At 49.9% G+C, this 20,877-nt stretch overlaps 1 protein-coding gene across 1 annotated transcript in view; it reads left to right on the forward strand.

Moving 5' to 3' along the window:
• The first annotated feature begins 205 nt into the window (after positions 1-205).
• LOC129119480 (sodium- and chloride-dependent GABA transporter 2) overlaps positions 206-20,877 on the forward strand; it is a 32,292-nt gene continuing 11,620 nt past the window's right edge. The window contains 9 exon segments of the mRNA XM_054631517.2: positions 206-224; positions 328-363; positions 366-392; positions 1,763-1,984; positions 6,365-6,499; positions 7,489-7,629; positions 8,131-8,215; positions 10,371-10,503; positions 14,727-14,861. Coding sequence (XP_054487492.2) covers positions 209-224; positions 328-363; positions 366-392; positions 1,763-1,984; positions 6,365-6,499; positions 7,489-7,629; positions 8,131-8,215; positions 10,371-10,503; positions 14,727-14,861 — 930 coding nt within the window. The 5' untranslated portion in view covers positions 206-208.

The following is a 20,877-nucleotide window of genomic DNA, read 5'->3' on the forward strand; positions in this document are numbered from 1 at the left end:
AGCAGCAGGAGGGAATTCACTGGGAATTCATATTTTCTCTCTTACCTCTTCCCAGCAGGTCTGGACTCCCTCGGGCAGCGCTGCAGGAGCACCTGAGAGCGGCGGTGTCCCTTTCTGAAGGGACAGAGCGGGGCAGAGAGAGCGGGAGCGCAGCGGTGCCGGCCCGGGACAGAGCCCGGCGGGGGGAACGAGCCCCTTTGCACTGGCCATGAAATCAGTCATGTGTAGGTTTTTGTCCAGCCCTGGGGGGTGGGGGAAAGGAATGTGGGTTGGGCGAAGTCTAGGATTACACCACCGCTGAATTTTTTCTTTGCACACTTTAAATAGCCAGCACCTTTCGGTCCTGCCTTCGCCTCTCCCGTCGCCCGCGCCCCGACAGCGCCGTCCGCCAGGTAACACCTCTGCCCCCGTTCGCTCTGCCCCGCTCCCCCTGTGCCGCTCGCCCTGCCGGGGCTGCCCAGAGGTCACGGAGCCTTTTCTGCCTGTTTAATCATTTTCTAGCGTGGCGGGGTCCTCCCAGTCCTTCCTTTCCTGTCAAACGCTTGCCAGTGTTTCTTAGCCCTCTTCATGTACCCAGGTGTTTTGTAGAGGGACTAAGCAGGGGGAGGGGAGAGGTTGAAAGGGCTGATTTGCCCTTTTTTAGCTCTCCTTGGGTAAGGGAGAGTGTGATTCGCTGCCAGTGCCTTCTCTTGCCCTCCCAATGAATGAATGTCAGTGTAAGGCTGGGGCTGGGGGAGCAGCTCTGCAGGGCATGGAGTAGGCTTGAGGGCTGGCACTGTGCAGGGGAAGGTGCCCTCCTTGGCATGAGGTCCTCAGCAATCCCAGCTTTGACACTGGGGATTGGTAAAACCACAATCCTCACCCTTTCTGCTGTAGAACTTGGCAGCCAGCAGGGCATCCTGCCTGGAAGGAGCAGGCTCAACCCTCTGTGATCCTTCCAAATGGTGTCCTCTTGGAGGTACCTGGGGGAACGTGGGGGAGTGAAGTGGTGCCCACCTGCTCTCTGCTGATCCAATGTGTTTAGAGATGGTGCCAAAGGATCTGAGAGCAGTGCTGTGGGAAACTCTGCAGGAAATGGGCAGATGTTTGGAAGGGCGGACCTTGAGAAAGGCAAGATCCCAGATGCCAATGATGGTTTCTGCATGCTTTATCCTGCTGTTAGAAGGATAGCACTGTTCTGAAAATCACCTTTTCATGTAGCTTTGAAGATTATCTTTGAAGATTATCAGCAACAGTTGCTGCCATCAAAAGGATAAACTTGCTTTCCTATCATTTCAGTTTTTTCTGTTCCTGTGTCTAGGATGTCTATGTGCAGTATCCATCACATGGTCTGTAAAACCAGGCCAGGGCAACAGAAGAGAAGAGAAATCCTTATAAAGTACCTTGTCAAGTATTTGATCCTGCTGTCATCCCCCTCCAGCCCTGTTTCCCACACCTGACACAGTGGGAGCTCCAGCCTGAGCTGCTGGGTCTTTGGTGTAACACTGGGCTTAGAGCATGGGCTTCCAGAGACAGGGCTGTTTTAGGATGCAGAGATTTAAAATAATGAAACTAATAGTGGCTTTCAAGGACTAGTTTTGAACTCTTTAGTGAAAATGCATGTGTGCTCTTAGCACCAGCAGGAATCTGCATGAGGAGAAAGGGAAGAACAGTTTGAGATGTGTGTGTGCATGTCCTTGCCCCTCTCTTGCCTCCCGTGGCTCAAATTTCTGCCTCTTTGCATGGCTCCTGCTGAATGTGATGAAGGAAACTCTTTTTGCAGGTGGGATGGATTACAGCGTCCCCGGTGCTGTCAGCAATGGTGAAATGGTGCCCACACACCCTGGCATGGAAAAGGAGAAGGAGGAAGAAGAGGAGGAGGACCAGACCCTGGAGCGTGGTCAGTGGAACAACAAGCTGGAGTACGTCCTGTCTGTGGCTGGGGAGATCATCGGCCTGGGCAATGTCTGGCGCTTCCCCTACCTCTGCTACAAGAACGGTGGAGGTAAGAGCAGCCAGGGCCACCTGGTCACCAGCACCACCCCATGATCCCTCCCAGCTCCTCAGCTGTGCCCATGAGTCTGAAGAGAAGGTGCCAGCCTGCCAACACGGTACTGCCAGCTGGGCCCCAACCAGGGGCTTGTTTTGAACCCAATGAAACATGGATAGCAGTGGGAACATCCCAGGGTTTCTGGTGGCTGGAGCTGTGCTACCCTGAGATGGATGCAGCTCTGCTCCTGCTGCTGAAGAGGGTGGCTATATGCAGAGGGAAGGCTGGAAGAGCAGGGAGAGAGCTCAGCTTTCTGAGCCCTGTGTCTCACTGCAGGCATTGCTTCCTTCAGGAGCATCCTGTGCAAATGGGATGGGGGGGTCTTGGTGGGAGAGCAGGGAGGGCTGGGAGAGGCCACAGGGACCCAGTGTCTTTGCAGGCTCTGTGAGGAGGAACTCAGGGGGCTCCCAGGAGTTCTTGACACAGGTCCTGCTCCTGTGTGTGTCCTTGGAGGGCTGTCCCCTGGGTCCTGGTGGCAGGGACAGAGAGAAGGGGCTTTTCCTGCCTCGGGGTAGAAGTACAACACCACTCCTGCCCCACTCCCTTGGCATCCACCAGAGCTGTGAGGTGTGGGAGAGGGGCCCTGCCTCTGATCCCCACGGAAGGGCTGTGGCAGTGCAGGTGGCTGTGGCTGATGCAGAGGCAGGGAAGCAGGGTGATGCTGCTGGCAGTGGGGTGTGAGCACTGCCGTGCTGCTCAGCCCTGCACCCCCAGGGCAGCCTGCACTCTGCCTTGGCACCAGACCTGGGCTTGCTGTGCAGGTGGAGGGTTGCTGCAGGCTTCCACAGTTTGTGGCTGCCTTTTAAAAGAGAAGACCATAAAAAATGAAAACACAAAGTTTTTCTCAAGTTTGGCTCAGAGACGTGTGGAGAGAGGGAGCTGCTCTCTGATTAGTTCCTAATTGGGCCCTCCAGAAGGGGAGAGGGGAAGTGGTGCTTGGCTGGGAGCTGGCAGGGAGTGAGCACTGAGGACCCAGGGCTGAAATCCCCTGGCTGGAGCTTGCAGTAGCCTCATGGGCCTCACTAAACTGCTTTCATGCCAGTGGCATAAAAGAGGATTAAACACTATTTAGCTACTTTCACGCCATGCTTTCTTCAGTGCTTGTTTCTTTTCACCAGGTGATCAGGCAGTCTCTTTCCCTGCTGAAAAAGGAGACTTTTTCTGCATGTTCTTTTTCTGTGGGAAATGCTTCTTGGCTGCTTATTGAGCTGTGTCTGGTCCCACTGCTGCAACTTTCTTGGGTACTATTCCATTGATGGGAGCAGGACCTGGAATCCTGTCCAGGCACCCCTTGCCTTGGGTGCCAGGGGAGAGCTCAGGGAGAGCTCTGGGGAGAGGGGAGCCCCTGTGTGAGCAGCAGAGGCAAGACTCTAAGGGATTTCTCAGCCTTTTTTCCCTGGAGAAACGGGCCTGAAGCAAAGTCCAGTGAAGCACTAGAGGCTGTGAGGAATTTGAGGTCCCAGGCAGATTTTTCATCTCCAGCCCCCTTTCCATGAGGTTAGAGCAAGGATGGTGCATGAGACTCTGGCATGGTGAGGAGACAGTTTCTGTAAGGTTTCTCCTGGGCCATAGCACTGTGATGAGGTGGTACAGGACACAAGGCTGCCTCATGGAACCCAGCCTACCACAGACAGCACTGTATCAAAACCCTGGTAACACCTCAAGTTAAAACTTCCCAGAGGTTTTGCCTTGTACTCCCTTAGAAATGCTGGTCCAGGCACTTGCTTCTCTCATTCTTCTATAAAGGTGCAGGGCTTTGATTTCATTTCCCCAGGTCAGTCACAGCCAGCCTACAGCCATTAACTCTTGTGCCAGCACTCCCATCAGTCTGAGGTAGTTCTGCCCTGCTGGATGCCTCTCTCTCCCTTCTGAACTGTGTGCAGGCAGTGGTGACAACTGCTGGCAGCTCTTGCTTTGCCTAAGTATGAACCTCTTCAAGGAATGGTGTCTGCAAAATCTGGGTTATTTAAAGAGCCACTCTTCCTTTCTTTGGGGATATTTTCACATAACAAAGGAAGAATAGTCCCTTACACATTTAATGCTCAGTGCATGATACCAAAACCCTACACAGTAGAGAAAAATGACAAAGAAAAGCAAAAAATTCTTTTTTGTGTGCTTTCACCTGCAGTGGCAGGTCCAGGCTCTCCCTGGGTAGGCTGGCCCCACTGATTGGGAAATACCAGCAATTGGGAAAATCCTACACGTGTGTCCACCTGTAGCTGAGGTCTCCAAATTCACCCCAAAAGTGGGTTCAGGGTTTATAGCCCCAAATCAATAAGTCAAAGTGACTTGATAATATTTTTAGCACAGAAACACCTGGATCTGATGGCACACAACCCGACCAGCAGGGGCCAGGGTTTGGCCAAAGCTCAGGCCCCAGCTGGGAGAGTTTTCCCCTAAAATACCCTACAAACAAGCCTCTGTTCTTGGCAGTTGGGAAAGTTGCTTAAAATGATACATTTCTTGCAGATAACTACACCAGGTTATACAGAGCTAGCATAAGTGTCTTTATCATATTTTTTTTAGCTAAATAATACTGATGGTGTTAATCACACAGTCCCCAGGATTCATTCTCTAGGTCAAGTCTGTTGCTCAGCACACCAATCTCCCCACCTGGGGTGTGAGGGGATTAGGAGAGATTGCAGAGACACATCTTGACAAATTTTTCATTTTCTCCACCATAATTCTGTGCTATTTCACAGCCTACATGTCAGGACCCTCCTGAAACCTTCCTGAAACTCGAGATAACCACAGGTTAGGGGACAGGCCAGACTGCAAATAAGGGAAAACTGGGCTGGAAAGCTGGACTTGACCTGTCCTGGAGTTTAGTTAAATACAAACCTTTATATTACAACAATCTCTTGGAAACAGGCTTGATTTTCATGATGATAAGATTTTGTACAAGTTGGGAGTTGAGAGGATGGTGTTAAGACAAAGGAATCTTACAGAAACTGTTTCCTCACCACGCAAGAGTCTCGTGCACCATCCTTGCTCTAACCTCATGGAAAGGGGGCCAGAGATGAAAACTCTGCCTGGGACTTCAAATTCCTCACAGCCTCTAGTGCTTCACATTTCCCCTGCCATTTGCCTTCACCAATTTTTCTTTACAGCGTATGGGCAGATGTGCATTGTTCCTGCAGGGCTGCCAGGTATCACAGAATCATTGAGATTAGAAAAGTCCTCTAAGATCATGGAGTCAAACCATTAACCCAGCACCCCTTTCAGCTCCTCTTTGTCCACAGGGAGCTGCTAAGGTGCCTTCCCTGTCTGTTTTGCTCATGCTCTTTTTTTGTAAGAAGAGGGGCCTGTGGCTCTGTACCTTGCAGAGATGAGCACAGGGTGGGAATCCCAGCCAGTCCCCCAAGTGCCCCTTCCCTTTCCCAGCCCCTGCATTGCCAGTTAAGCTTCTTAATGAAATCTCCTGGGTTCTGAGCTCTCTTGTGCACCAGGATTGTGATTTCCCCTACACCCCCACCGAGCTGAGCCCAAAGCCAGTTAGCATCACACAGGCAGGGAAAAGGCCTGTGTAGGGAAACCACAATTAGTGCCTGGCTGGGCTGCCACCTCTGACCCTGCAGGCCCTCTGAGCCCAGCACAGCCAAGATGCTGCTCTCTGCTTGAGCCTGCCTCTTTCCTGACCTGTGTCCCTGCCTTTCAGCACAGCCTGAGCAGCTCCAGTGGCACATGATGTGTGAGTGGCACATGATGTGCATGCACCATCTTGTGGGGCAAAGGCCATCACTGCAATTAACGTTAGCCTGGGGTAATCAAAAGCCTGAAACATTTAATTTCTTCCTGCCTGTTCCATGACAGGGCTGGAACGGGAGGGGAGCCCTGGCTGCTGCTGTGGGGTGCATGCTTTCCTGCACTGCTTGCTCTTCCTTTGCATGTCTGCTGCTTTTTGCCAAGCAAATGACTGAGCAACCCCAAAAACTGGGTAAAAGTGTCAGTCTCCGTGTGCTCCTCAGAGCCTTGGTATTGGCATCCATGGGTTTCTCATATTCACACTGATTATTGTGAAATAATCAATGTGAAAGGAGCCACCAACCTGATTAAAAGTTGGAATGTCTTTACAGCAGTGTTCTTCTGTATTTCCATACAGCTATTCACAACTTTCTTCTCCATTCTTTGTACATATTGAATTAGTCATGTAATCAGATCACACCAGAAGATGAAATGTGAGGAAATTTCTTTTTCCATGGCATCCTGTCTGTGATCTTCCAATCCTCCAGGCTGTCTTACTCAGCAGGAACCTGCCTGGTGACTGGCTGGAGACAGCCTGACCTCAGTCCCCACCTGGGGCTTATTTTTCTATCTGCCACTTGAATCTGCCAGGTGCTTTCTTCATCCCCTACCTCATCTTCCTCTTCACCTGTGGGATCCCAGTGTTCCTGCTGGAGACGGCGCTGGGGCAGTACACGAGCCAGGGAGGGGTGACAGCCTGGCGCAGGATCTGCCCCCTCTTTGAAGGTGAGAAGGGGGAGCTGGGAGGGCATGGGGAGGTGGGCACACCCTGAGGGCATGAGCAGGGATGTGTTTCCTCACAGCCTGGATCCTTGTGCACCTGCACCACACATCCCCTGTCCTGAGAGGGCCACTGGCTGCCCCCTTTGGGTCACCTTCACCCAACAGTTCTCACTGTTACATCCCATCCCGGTTTCCTTCTTCATGGAAAGGAGCTTTATGCCCAGTCAAGGTTGTCCTTTAAGAGGCAAATGGGGAAAATGCTTCTGTTGATTATGAGGAACCTGAAGCATGCTGCTGTTGCTGTTGTTTTTTTTTTTTTTTTTAAGTAGATGCTCTGTCATCTCTGTGAGTTTGCAGGTTGTGTAAAACCCTACTGGTGAAGGTGTCAGCTCTCTTAATGAATTGTCAGTAGTCAGATCCTCTGTTTCTAGCACAGTTTCATCACAGTTATCCAGCCTCAAGCCACTCTCTTTGATTTCTCTGAAAGTCACAGTTGCCTCCTCCTCATGTGCCCAAACCTTTGGATGCTTCTCTGACACCTCCCAGAGAAGGTGTGCAGAGTTAATAAAAGAGCTTCCCAAATAAAAATGAAAAGGGAAAGTGAAAATTATTAAAAAATGAATTTTGTTAGATGTGACTCAGCAGGTGCCACACCATTGTATGTTTCTGTCCCTTTGGGTGGTGTTCCAACCATAAGCTGCCCACCCCCTGCCCAGCATCCCTCCCATTGCCACCCTTTGACCAGGGAAGGCTGTGGGAGGGCAGCAGGAATGGGAGTGCCTGGGGGCTCCTGACTGGATGCCCACTGATGTGGCACAGTGGAATTTGGGGAGGGGACAGTGGCTCTGGTGGCCACCCCAGTGACATGGATCTGGCAGAGCACTCAAAATGCAGAGCAGCAGGCACAAACAGTGGGAGAGCAGGTCCCACAGGGAATCCTGTTCCTGTCCTTGGCATGTGGGTCACCTTCCTTTGGGGCTCGCTTTCTGCAGGAATTGGCTACGCCTCACAGGTCATCGTCGTACTGCTCAACTTCTACTACATCATCGTCCTGGCCTGGGCCTTGTTTTATCTCTTCAGTTCCTTCACCATTGACCTCCCCTGGGGCAGCTGTGACCACGAGTGGAACACAGGTGGGTGTGGAGCCCTCTCCCTGTTCTGCAGCAGATCCCACTGAGGGAAACCTGCTACTGCCCAGGGCCAAGCTTCAGGAGAGTGTCCTGTTCATGTGTGGGTGGGATATAGGTTTGGGGTGCTGGGTCCCTGCAGTGCTGTTGGCACTTTTGTGGGAGAGGCTTTGCTGATCTCAGTCTTTGCTAGAGAAGCACCAGTGCTGTGCAGTGGTGACCTCCCTGGTGACTCCTGCTCTGGGTTCCAGCAAACATGGGTGCCCTCCTTCTTGGCATCTTTCAATCATCTTGTTCTGTGTGTTTCTCTGGTTGTTCTTGTTCTGTGGTTCTGCTCAGCCTTTCCACGGAAGGAGTTTCTTTTTGTGCATCCTTGGGGTTATAACTCATCCCGGAGTCAGTGTCAGGGAGTCTCAACACTGTGGATGACAGGGAAGGATTTTTCAGACCCCTGGTACTCCAGGCACTGCTGCTTACAGTTCTTGTTTCCCTGGGCCTTTCCCACAGAGAACTGCATGGAGCTTCAGAAGGCAAACTCCACCTTCAACGTGACCAGTGAAAACGCCACGTCCCCTGTCATCGAGTTCTGGGAGTAAGTAAAGGACAGGCCTGAACACCCCTTCCCTCCCTGGGTCAAGGACAAACTGCAGTAGCACATCCCATAAACCCACCCTTGCCAGAAGACACAAAGGGGGGGGAAGCTGAGCAGGTCAGAGTGAAGGCTCTCAGGGGTAGCCCTGTCAGTCAAGGTTAACTTCAGTGCACCCAGGGTGTTGCTCTGGAGCAGTGCTGGCATGCCTCAGAGCCACCTGATTTTGTCCTTCTCTGATGTGCTGTGTTCCTGTCCCTCTGGACCTTTTGCCCTTTTTGGTCTCACTGACCTCTTTCCTTTGAATCCATGCTGCTGTGTGATACCAGCGTGCTCCCAGGAGGCTCTGGCATGGTGAGCAGTGACTTTTGTATGTGCACTGGTCTTATCTCAAAAATAGAAAAAGGAGTGATGTCCTCAGTATAGGGTGACTAATATGCAAGTTAAACTGAGGAGAGAAACTCACTAATGGTGAGTTTCTAGGGTCAGATAACTTCACACTGAAATTTGGTCCCTCGTGTTCATGGTTTTCTCCCCTTGTTAGTTACCCTGGGGTACAGAGTATTGGGATCATATAGCATCACACTGCAACAACAGAGTAGCTTTATGTCTGTCACAAAGGCTTAGGATGTTGGCTTAGGATCCCTGATGATCCTCAGCAGGTCCAGCTAAGCACTGAGCCCTGGCTGAATGGCTGTGCAGGTAACCCCTCTGCTGCCGCTGTGCATTTCCCTTGTGTTGGGATGCATGGAGTGCTCTGTCCCTGCCAACCCTCAGGGGGACATGGAGCACACACACAGCACCTCCAGGGCCTCCTCAGCTCAGCACAGGGACACTGCTTTTAAACTCCAAAGTTTTAAAACTTTTTTTTGTCGCCTGTGCTCTCCCTCTGCCTGTTGCTCACAGGTGATTAGATGGTGGCCTGCCTTAGGCTGCTTTTCCTGAGGCTGAACACAGGAAAATTTGTTGTTTCTCCCACTGCTGTGAGCATCCCTGTGTTACTGGGGAATAAGCAGCATGGGACTGGAAATTTCCACTGTCCATTGCTTCTGTTCCTTCTGTTTCCACTGCCTGCAGCATCTGTTCCTGCTGTCCCTGGGCAGGGGGGTAGGAGGCCAGCATTTCTTTGAGGAGCTCTGACCTGCCAGTGGGGTGATCACACAGACTCCACAGGTCTCTTCTGGCTGCAGTACAGCCCCCAGTTAGTTCCAGTCCAGTGGCACCCTTTGCACTGGTTAGAGTCCACATCCTCAGCAGCAGGCAAAGAGCAGCATGACAAAGCGTATCTGAGAGTGCACTGTGATTTTTCCAGCCCTTCTCTCACCCCCTCAATCTGCTGCAAGGCTGTGGGGCAGTGAGGGCAGCAGTGTGCCTTAGACAAGGGTTCTCCAGCAGCACCTTTATTTTGGGGTAATTGCTGTCTTTTGCAGCAGGGGGGACACTGCTGGTTGCTGGGTTCCAGTGCTGTGCAAGTCCTTCTCAGGCTTGGGTTTCTGGGACTGCACCCTGGGGTTTCACACTCAGGTTCAGCTGTGAGGTGTAGGAGATAGAGGAGGATGAATCCTTACTTTTCTAAGTGATGAGGAAGATTTGTCACACACATGACATGGAAAAGCTGTTATTATCTGACCTCATTTGTACACCTAGACCAGGATTTTATCTCCACACTGGCTGTGAGAGGATGTTCTAGGTGGCCTCTTCTGACTGTGCAGTGGGGATTATGGTGGTTGTGGTTGGGTCTTAGTCCCAGAATGGGATGCTGTGCTGCTCTGTGTCCTGAGGTCAATTATGTGGCTGCCTCAAAAGAGAGAAAGTGTGCCAGGGAGAAGGGGCTGGACAGCATTGCTTCTTGGGTGATCCTGATGGATTCTGCATGGTAAGTGCAGTGTACCCCTGACTTTGAGGATTGCAGTGTGTCAGAAAAGTAGGTGAACTTTGTGTGTCCCTGTGTGACCTGCCAGGCTGGCAGGATTTTTCAGAGAAGAGCACTGCTTAATTCCTCTGAGGCTTTCAGCTCAGACCTGAACCTTGTTAGTAAGACAGCTTGTCTCCCCCAAGCCATCAGGCACCGAGGAGGTGAGAACCAGCATGGTATTGGGAACATTAGTGGCCAGCATCAGTGACCCTTGCATGTTTCTTTGCTTTCCCCCCAATGCAGGAGGCGAGTGCTAAAGATTTCTGATGGCATCCAGCACCTGGGTGGTCTCCGCTGGGAGCTGGCTCTGTGTCTCCTGCTGGCTTGGATCATCTGTTACTTCTGCATCTGGAAAGGGGTCAAGTCCACGGGCAAGGTGAGTCCTTGGTTCTGGTCAAGCCTCTTGGTCACAGCACTGCTTCTACTCACCTTTTACAGGTTCAGAGAGGTCCTTGAGGTCCCCTGGGAACCCCTGTCTGCCTAAGCTGGTGGGAGCCTGTAGGGCTCAATGTGGAGCAGGAGTGTGAGCCAGGCTCTGTGTTTTTGGGTAGGAAAGGATGGGGAGCACTGAGGCACCTCAGAGCATTAACTTCCAAGGTGCCTATCTAGTCCCTCTCCATTCACAGGCTGAGGAGACCCTGCAGCATTTCTCTGTCTGGGGTGGTTGCATGCTCCCTTCCTTCCCACCACAGCATGAGCAAGCAGCATGTTTTTGCCTCTGCTGGCAAGCGCAGCTGGAAAACATTCAAAATCATGAGCTATAAAAAAAGGTAACCATGATGGCCCCAAAGCCCTCTCTGCCTCAGCACCATGGGAGTTGTCTTTTTATGCTTTCTGTTTGTCCCAACTCTTCCTACAGTTGCTCATGTTCTCCAGCAGTAAAGATCTCCTTTTTCTATCCCCACGCTAGTCACCCCAGAGTTATTTCTTGTAAAGTTTTTGGGGAAAAAACTGGTGTTGCTGTCCAGCTCCATTCCATGCTGTCTGTTGCAGAGTGTGCCATTCTGATTTGCACTGACCCCATTAACTTAGTTTCCGCCACTGCCTCCTGACCCCATTCCCAGCTAGCTTTGTCTGGAGCCAGCAAGAACAGATGGAAATGAAAAGGTTTAGTGCATTTCCTAAATGGTGTCTTCTCTGCATGTCTTGAACAAGCCATCATGTGTGATGGGGTGTAAACTTTAGCTGCACCCATTTCTATCAAGTTGATGGCATGGGTGTTAGCAGTTTCTCTTGCTTCCAGAATGATCTGGGATTATGAAACATGACAGGGAAATCAAGCAGCTTGCAGGGATGAGGTTTTCTGGTTTCCATGGAGTAAAATTAGAAGAAAAGAGCAACTGCTTGCTATGGTGGCCTGGTAAAAGAAACAGAGGCAGTCTAATAACAGCAAATATGATATGAAGATACAGCAAACATAGTGTGGGAAGTCCTGAGAACAAATTCCATCTATTTTAGATACAAGTTCTCAGTCAAATGCAAGTGATTTTTAGCAAAAAGTACTAGTGATGGTGAGATCTTGAAAACAGAAACCTTCTTTCATTGAAGCAACAGTGTCCACAGGTTTATCAGCCCTCCACGTATTTCATAATCTGACTGAAGTGATGGCTGTAGGAATATAACCCCACTGGGAAAGAAATATTCCTTAATTCTGAGGATTTGCCTGTGGAGGGTCAACACCCTGAGCTGAAATCACCCTACTCAGACCAGCAGTGGTTCTCACCCTCCTGCACAGGGACTGCCTGACCCCAGGAGCACTCCCACAGGCAGGAGGTTGTCACAGATGGAACCACTTTGCAGAGGCATGTGGATCAGATTCAAATAAAACCCTGGATGTTGTTGACCAGCATGTGACAGAACGATCACACTGATCCCGGCAAGGTTCCTAGTGATGTAAGTGCTAACAATGCCCAAAAAATAAAAAATATTGGGTCTGAGCCAAGCACTGAGTAATATCTCATTGGATCCAGATGTTCCTATTGTTAGAAGTTTGGCAATATTAATCCAGCAAAGCATTCTCCAAATTCAGGTGGAGGTGTGAGTGACTGTGGAGTGAAAAGCTTAACACAGTAATTCACACAGGCTGTAAAGCAATAGGATGTTACCAAAATATGTATCTAAATCATATGGCAGACAACTACCAGTTTGTGTCCTGAGCTCCTAAAACTAATGTTATTTAGAGATTAAGCCAATGTGCAACCTGGCATCCTGGAAGAACGTGCACTAAGGTTCAAAGACAATGAGTTGTTTTTATGATTTTTGTTTCTAATCTTGCTTTCATGGGCTGAGAAAGCTTAGACTTGCATCCCACTATTTCCTGAAGGAAGACTTTGGTTGTGTGGTAAATACAGTGATGATGGTTAAGCTTGCAGGACCTGCAGATTTGATTTACTGTCACTGTACAGCTCTAAATCAGAGCCTCCTTGAAAATTTGAGACTATGGGGAATTTACTTGCTGAAGGATCCTGTCCTTGGTTTCTACAGTGTTTGGGATGAACCTGCTCCAGATATCTCAGGCAATCCAGAGCCTCAGCAAGGAGGTATTTTTCACTGATCTCTGTGTCAGTGTTATGCAAGACTGCTGAGATACATAGAGCAGGGCACATGAAATGCATAGATAGAGATGATAGTCCTGTATTGGGTTTTTTCAAGGATGGGAAATCTTTCAAATCCTGTCCTACAATACAAAACTGAATGACTGGAAAGTGTGTCCTGACTTGGGGAAGGACTCACAGAATCAGGTGCTTTGGACATTGCTTTATTCAGATGGAGGCTATCAGAGTGGATCCAGAAAGCAAAATCTCATTGTAAATTACTGCTCACACCATAAAGATTGCCCAGGGGCAGAGCAGAAGTGGTCATACTGTCCAGGGAAATCAGATACCTGTTCTCAGTAGGATGTCCCCTAAGGCAGACATCACCAAAGATGTGTCACAGCCTGTGACTCCCACTAAGAGATGGTGGGCTTTGGAATTTTAAAGCAACTTATTCTGGATGGACGGGCAGGTGTGAGAAACAGGTTACTTCACATCATTACATTTTGCACTTTCTCCAGAGATGAGCTCTCCAGTGCAAAGCTGCCAGAGCTGAGAAAAGAGCTGTAGGGTAGCATTCAGGTGAAGCATGCTGATGCAAGTCCTTGCTCAGCACGTCCACACAGAAAAAAACCTGAAGAAGCAACATTTCTTTTTTTGGCCTAGCATGATAAAGAACAACCTCTTCTCAAGGTGGCCAATAATTCTTTAAGGTGTGGAAACGATGCAAAAGGATTAATCACATTACTTGAATTGTTGAGGAGGTTGCATGAGCTCTCAATATCAGTTTGTGTGGGAAACAGACTGCAATGTGGTGTCATGGTGGCATGCTACAGCAGTTAGCCTGAACAGTCCTGAAAGTACCCTGGTAGTCCCCAGACTGGATGTCACATTTACCAGAGGTAGAGAAGTCCCTGAAAGGATTATCTGATGCTGGTTTTCCCCAAGGGGATGTAGCTCCTTTGCTAGAGAAAAGTGGTTTTAACCCTACCTGAGTGTGTCTGCAATGCTCATGGGGCTAGTGATACAAAAAGCAAGAGGACATGTGTTCAAGTATCGATGCAGGTATTCCCCTGAGGTGAGGAATAAAGAGCCTTGGTTCCATGATTCAGAAGGCAGAACAAACTCTCTATTAAGCTATATTATATTACACTATATTATACTAAAGAAAAACCTGTGACCCTTTCAGACAGTCACAGCACAGCTTTCACCTAATTGGTCAATCAGTCCAAACACCCATCAGCAGAGTCCAATTAACAAATCCCTTTCTGTAAACAATCTCCATAACACATTCCACATGTGCCAAACAACAGAGCAGCAAGTAGAGATAAGAATTGTTTTCTCTTCTCTCTCTGAGCTTTCTCACTGCCTTCCCCAGGAAAAATCCTGGGAGAGAGAATTATGTCTCTCTCTGTTCAAAGAGCATGTGAATACCACCTTTTGGGTCTTCATCCTTAGTGGCAATTCTGAGACTTGCAGCCCTGCTCTGCCTGAAATGCCCATGATGAAATGCCCACTGCAGTGGGAAGGGCTGGGCACACTCCCTTTGCCAGCCCCAGCTCTGAGCTGGGGACCCCCAGCATTGTCCCTGATGGTCCTTCAGTGGCAATCATGTTTCAAGGTGTTACCTGCACACCCTTCACCCTTGCCACTAAATGCTACAGAGAAGAGACTGTGGGTCACTCAGACTTTATTTGGAGTAGGGATGTGAAGATGGCTACTGGGGACAGCTCCTTCCCTGATGCATGTAGATATTACACCACTGGCTTCAGAAGACCCACTCTGAGTCCAGCCTGCTGACAGCCTGGTTCAGGGTCTGGATTGCTCTAGGACTGGAAAGATTTTCTCTGGCTGCAGACATGCAGTGGCATGTCATACATTTCCTGATTGCACTTTAAAATGTGTTTCTTTCTACTGCAGGAGACAGCAAGGTGCTGAGCAAAGCAGCCTGGCCTGTTCCCTGCCCAGCTCTCCCAGCCCAGGGATCAGTGCTGTGCTGCTGGCTGGCACTGTGTGCTCAGGCCCATGCTGCTCTCTCACACTTGTCCCTTCCTGCTCCTCCCAGGTGGTGTATTTCACTGCCACGTTCCCATACGTCATGCTGATTGTTCTGCTGATCAGGGGAGTCTCCTTACCTGGGGCAGCCCAGGGAATCCTCTTTTATCTTTACCCAGACATCAGTCGCCTTGGAGACCCTCAGGTAAGGTGGAAGGGGGGATGAATGGCTAAGCTGTGCTTGCATGGATTCCTCTGGCAGCCCTCACTCTCTCCTTTCTGTTTTCCTACTCTTTTTCTTCCAGTTTCTTTTGACCTCTCTTTTGACCTCTCTTTTGCCTCTCTGTGGCCGTAAGGCAGAACTGTGATACTGGTGTCATTTCTGATAGTCCCTGCTCTCTTGCCCTCCAGGGCTGTTTTCCTGTCTGAGTTGAGTCTGAATTGCTCAGGGGTATGGGCAGTGGGATTTAATCCTTTCCCATGAGTGGTGCAAGCTATGCCTCCCTTTCCTGGGGAGGCTCCTCTGCTGTGGAGCCAGACAGTGCATGGGGTGCCCTTTGCATTGTGCTGGCAGCTTGTGGGGATGAGCCCTGCTCCTGGCACATTTGCTCCATCTTCCTTGGGAAGCATGCTGGGTGCATGGATGGTGGGAGCCATGGCATGCTGCAGCAGCAGTCCCTGGGACATGGCTGCCTTTCTCTCCTTGCCATCCCTGGTGAGAAATTCCTGCCTGTTTGACAGGAGGGTCAGCGCCCGACTGCTGCTTTTAATCTCTTTGGGACAAGTTCTTCCATGTTAAATCCTGGCTCCAGCTGAGCTACTGTACCAGCCTTTGTGTGAAGGTGTTTCCAAAGGAGATTAAAGGGTGCCTGCCTGGAAAATAGGCCAGCAAAACCCTTGGTAACCCCATTAACTCTTTCTGCTCTAGCACCAGTGCTGCCTTGGTTATTACTTTTGCAAATAGGAGCATAAGCTGGTGGATGTATGGCAGGAGGTGGGAAGGACAGCTGCTCCATCAGCATGGAGGTGCAGAAAAGCATGGAAGGGTGAGAACAGGTCTGTGTTTGCTGTGACTGTGTCTCTGTTTGCACTGATGAGGTGCAAGAGGCTCCTGAAATGAAACAGTATTTTTGAGTGGTGTTCCTTCTCTCGTGAAAAGTCCTGTTGTTACCGTGGCTGTGTTGCCCAGGGGACTGAACTAAGCCACCTCAGGCGTGACTTGGTTGGTTCTAGCTGTGTCCTCATTAGGTCTGTCCTGGCAAACCTTTTCAATTGCAGCCTGTGCTTTAGACGCAGATCTTCCTCCCAGCCTAGGAAATGCTGGCAGAAAGGCAGAGTAACCCTTCAAAAGTAAGAGGATAGCTCTGAACAAGGAGAGGAAAACTTGCTTCTCCCTCCCCACTCCACACTCCCTGATGAATGCTTCATTCTGAGAGAGAAAAGCAGGATTTGGCAGCAATGGTTGCCTTCCTGTAGCATGTTTTTAACCATCCTGTTGAACAGTGTTGAGTATTCTCTTGTGTCTTCCCATCAGAGATGGAAGGGTTAGTGCCCCAAGCCCCACGTATGTGTGTGACTGTGCCCTCCTGTCTCTGTGCAGGGACTGTGGTGTGAGTCCTGCCAGCCCATGGGGACCAAGCTGATTATAATTAATTTGTGCTCACAGGACAGCGAACTGTAATTGTTTACCAGCAGTTCTGTACTGCCTTGAAAAATGGAATATTCTTTAGTGCTTGGGAAGGGATTTTGGAAATTAAAAAAAAAAAAAAGACTCTCCAATCTGAGCCTTATGAGGAGGCATCTCAAGGGGAGGTTTAACAAAGGGCAAACAATAAAATCAAAGTTCCTCTAAAGTATATGAAAAACTACATGAAAAGAGAGGATGAATTATTTACCAGATTCTACCAGGGGAGCAGCAACAACTGAGATGTGATTGAATGTCAGAATATCAGGCTGGTGTGTGGAAATCATTGCTTTTCACCTGCCAAGTGACCTTGGACAAAACTGGGAAATCCTGTCTATGAGAGCTTAGTTGAGCTGATTGGTAATGGTCTATTCTGGCTGTGAGGTGGCCTAAATCTTCCTTCATCTTCATCTCCTCAATCTGTGAAATGCCTATAATTAAACTGGTAAATTAATTGCAGTTGATAGGTAGATGAGACCATACAGAGAACTGCCAAACCAAGGTGTTGAATAAGGAAGGCCAGTTATGCTCAAATATGAGCAGATAACAGCAAAACCACCAAAGAGATCATCTATTTTGAACTGTATGTCCCCAAACAAAAAAAAAATCTAAAAAACGAGCTCAGAGCTCATTTTTAAAATATGTAGATTATTTAATATTATGATGTTAGCATGTCAGTCATAACCAGGCCCAAAGTCTTTTCTCACTCCTTGACTGCATTGCTGTGCCTCCAGATGCATCTTGTGTGTTTCACAGTGAGGACCAACAGAGGGTCTTGGGGTTGTCCTCCATTTGTACTTTTGATCACCCTTTGCATTTATCAGTTTTATCAATTGTTTTATTTGCAGGAAATGCTAGAAATTTATCAATGTGATTAAGGAGAGGGATACATAGTGGGATCTACTAGTGAGAAGATGAAATGAGAGGAATTCAGAGTAGAACTAAGATTTAAGTGTGTAAAACTTGTCATTAAAAGAATTTTTTCAGGTGTTGTCAGGCTTTCTGTTGATTGAAGCTTTCATATCACTGCCAGTCACTGTTTAGACAGACAGATGTAAAGAGAGAATGGGTGGGGCTGATGCAGAAAGGACTGTCTTGTGTGTTTGGGTTTGTTTTCAAGAGAAGAAATGTAGTAGTCTCCTTTCACTCTGGTATCAAGTCTTAGCTAAATTTCCTTAGGTTTAATGCTATGTGAGAATAGAGAAGTTGTGTTCAGAGGCTGCTGTTGCGCTCAGAGTTTGTGTCTCTCTGGGAAAGCAGCAAATGTTTCTCAAAGCCTCCCACTCTTATTTTCCTCTTGAAATTTCCAGAAAACACCCACCATGCTGTATTTGCTTGTACTTTATCCAGTCTTTTATATAAAGAAAGAAGCTTCTGTGATAAGTTCCTTTCCACCCATCCCAGATGTGAAGACCCCTGAATCTGGGGGCTGTAACTCAGTCTTGGGTCAGGGAAGCACCGGAGGTGCCAGTAGTCAGCAGAGTTGAGCATTTATTTCTGAATATCCTTCCCTGCATCCCTCTCATTTTCTTTCACCTCTCTCCCTGAGGACTGGGTTTTGGAGTGTTTGCCCCTGCAGATTTCCCTCATGGCTCTTGTTTCCCAACAGATAGCACAGAAAGGGAAGGCAAGAGAAAATGCCCCCACTGTTTTTGGGGAGTCTGCCCACTCTGCCTGTGGCTGCAGAGGGAGAATGCTGAGGTCATGGTTTGGACCAGGGCAGCTCTCACAGTCAATGCTGAGCTGAGGATAAACCTCTCCAGCCACCACAGGGAGGATGAGAGATGCGTGCATCCTGCAGGGCCGGGACCCGCTGGGTTAACCACGGGCCCCTGAAGCCCTGCTGGGAAGGGGTCACAGCCCCAAATCCAGGCCCTTCCCGCTGCTGCTCTATGGCCAGCAAACGCTGCTGCTTCCCTGTGAGCGGGGAGGGCGACCACAGGCCTCCTAAATATTATTTGTTCCCCGTATTTATTGTTTTCCCAGCAGGGCCGTGTCCTGACCCAGCGTGCCGGGTTTGCACAGCTTTCCCCTTCGGCGGGCGGGTGTTTGCTCGGTGCGGAGCCGCTCCCGCTGTGCCGTGTGCGGACATGAGCACCGACAGGGCCCTGCTTGTCACCCACAGGGCCCTGCTCGTCCCCACCGCCCCGGCCGAGGGGCTGCGAGCCGGGCACTGCTCCCACATCGCCCCGGGGACAGAGGGCAGGCACGGGGCAGCAGGCAGGGAGAGCTTGGTGCTCGCACACCGTGCCAGAGAGGCCCGGGGCTGCCATCCTCTGCTCTGCCTTGCTGGAGCAGCGCATCCCTGTGGGGAGAACCGCAGCCGTGTGGTTCCCTCCGCCTCCTTGCCCCATGCCTGTTCCCAGCCCTGCTGCCCTGCTGAGCCTGATCTCAGCGCTGACATAGCAGGAAGGAATGAAGCTGTCTGTCTGTCTGTCCGGGCGGGGAGGAGCAGGGCGGGGAGGACCATCAAGCCCGGCTTCCCAGGCAGCGAGGAGCGTCTCTCGGAGCACCGCTCACCCCTTTGCACCTCCCCGGGGCAGGCAGCTGCGTTCCTTGGGACGAGCCACAAACCTGTTTGTTTTCTTGTGGTGTTTAAAGTAACCCCAGCGGCGGGAGGGCCCTCCTGGGTGCAAAATGTCCCTCCAGGCCCCCAGGTGTCCTGAGGTGTGGGGGTAGCATGAGGTCAGTGTTCTCAGGCAGGACATTGTGGGGGCCTTGAGTGCTGGCAGAGGGAGATAAATTGGGGAACAAAACCCCTGTTCCTCACTCCCGAGGAGAGTTTTCCAAGCAGATTGGGCTCTGGGATTGGGAACATGGTGCTGGGCAAATGGAACAGGAACATAAATGCCAGTGCCCCATTCCCTGTCTCCTCTCTGCTAGGATGAATGGGGATGGGGGAAGCATTGCCCTGAGCTGTGTGGCAGTGCCTCAGCTCTGTGCTGGTGCAGCACGGTGGGACGTGGGCTGCTTCTTTGGGCTGGGGCCTGTGGGCCAGCCCTGAGCCAAGGGGAATGTCAGTGTGCTGGAAATCGAGCCCTGGGAGTCTTGCAGTAAAACCTTAGGAGTCACCATGTCCCTTTCCAAGGCAGGGATGTGTTTGTGTGGTGCAGTGGGTGGCTGGTGGGAGTGCCGGTGCCCCAGGCTGACTCGTGAGCCGTGATGTTGTGAGCAAAAGAAATGCTGCTTGAACTGTAGCTGAAGACTTGGCTGGTTTTTGCTCTCTGCTATGTATTACACCAAGCGTGACCCTCCTCACAGCATGTACCCACTCCGTACTGTGCTGTCTCTGCTTGCTGATGGGGACAGTTCAGTGCTTCTCAGCATGCCACCTATATTTGATGTATGGCATCCACAATAACATTTTGCTTGAAAGTGGTTTTGCTGTTATTATGTAAATGCTTTGAGAACTTCCTAAGGAAGGACCTGTTTCAGTACTGGGAGCTATTAAATTCCAGTACATGTAATAAAGTGAATATTAAAGAGAAAATTAAGAGACAGAGGAATGGCCATAGCCATCTTGAATAACTGCAGCTCAGGTGTAAAGTTTTGGCTAAAAACAGAATAGGAGGCTATTGTAAACTGGACCAAACAACATATTCAAAGAATTCGAATTATGAATTAAATAAACTGGATGGCTTAGAAAAATGCAGACAATAATTAAATCAAAATACCCATTCTGCCAATATGCCAGCAAAATCTGAACAGGATAAACTTTACCAGTCTCTTTGGGAGCAGTGGCCAGAGAACAGCAGGATGCTTTGATCTGCAGTGGAAAAAGAGCACTGCCTGACCCTGCGAGGCCTTTTAGTCAGACTGGTCTGGGAACAGCTGAAAAAACCATTTCTCTGAGTCACTACAGGGAGAGAAATGAGCACAGGCAGCAGGTTGGGGAGAAAAGGTTTGAGCTGCTTTTGCTGAAGTGAATGGTCTGTGTGGAGGGATAGAATGTAAGAAAATAAAGGTAATGCAGAAGCTAGTCTCATACCTGAGGAGTTGCAGCTGTACCAATCACCAAAGATTAGGAACAGGCCTGCCCTTAATAGGCCACAGCTGTGTCCAATAAGAAGATGAGTGCTACAAAAGAGTGGGTTAGCTGGTGGTGAAAAGAGAGTTGGAGTTTGTTGGTTGTGCTGTGAAGAAGTTAGTGCTGCAAGGAGGTGCCCATGAGAAATCACCAGGAAGGTATGGAACTTTAGCAATATAATGATAACAGGTCTGTGTAGCCCCCATGAGCCCTGTGGGGCTGGATGGGCAGTGGTGCTGCTGGAGGTGGCTGGATCCTTTCCACTCCCAGTGATCCCACAGTCCTGGGACTTGCTGCTGCTGCTTGACCCCATCACCAGTGGGTGAGGAGCACACATGGCATCAGTCCTGTGGCAGTCCTTTGCCCCCTCAAGAAATCTGGGGGAAGCGGTCAGGAATTGCAAGGAAACTGGGAAGGTTGTAGATGACTCTTGTCTTTGGCCCAAGAGCTGCAGTTACATTTTAATGCCTGAAATAATGTGCAGGCAGCCTGAGCTGGTGTTCACAGTCA

Source organism: Agelaius phoeniceus, chromosome 5 (assembly GCF_051311805.1).
Source record: "Agelaius phoeniceus isolate bAgePho1 chromosome 5, bAgePho1.hap1, whole genome shotgun sequence".
Classification (NCBI taxonomy): domain Eukaryota; kingdom Metazoa; phylum Chordata; class Aves; order Passeriformes; family Icteridae; genus Agelaius; species Agelaius phoeniceus.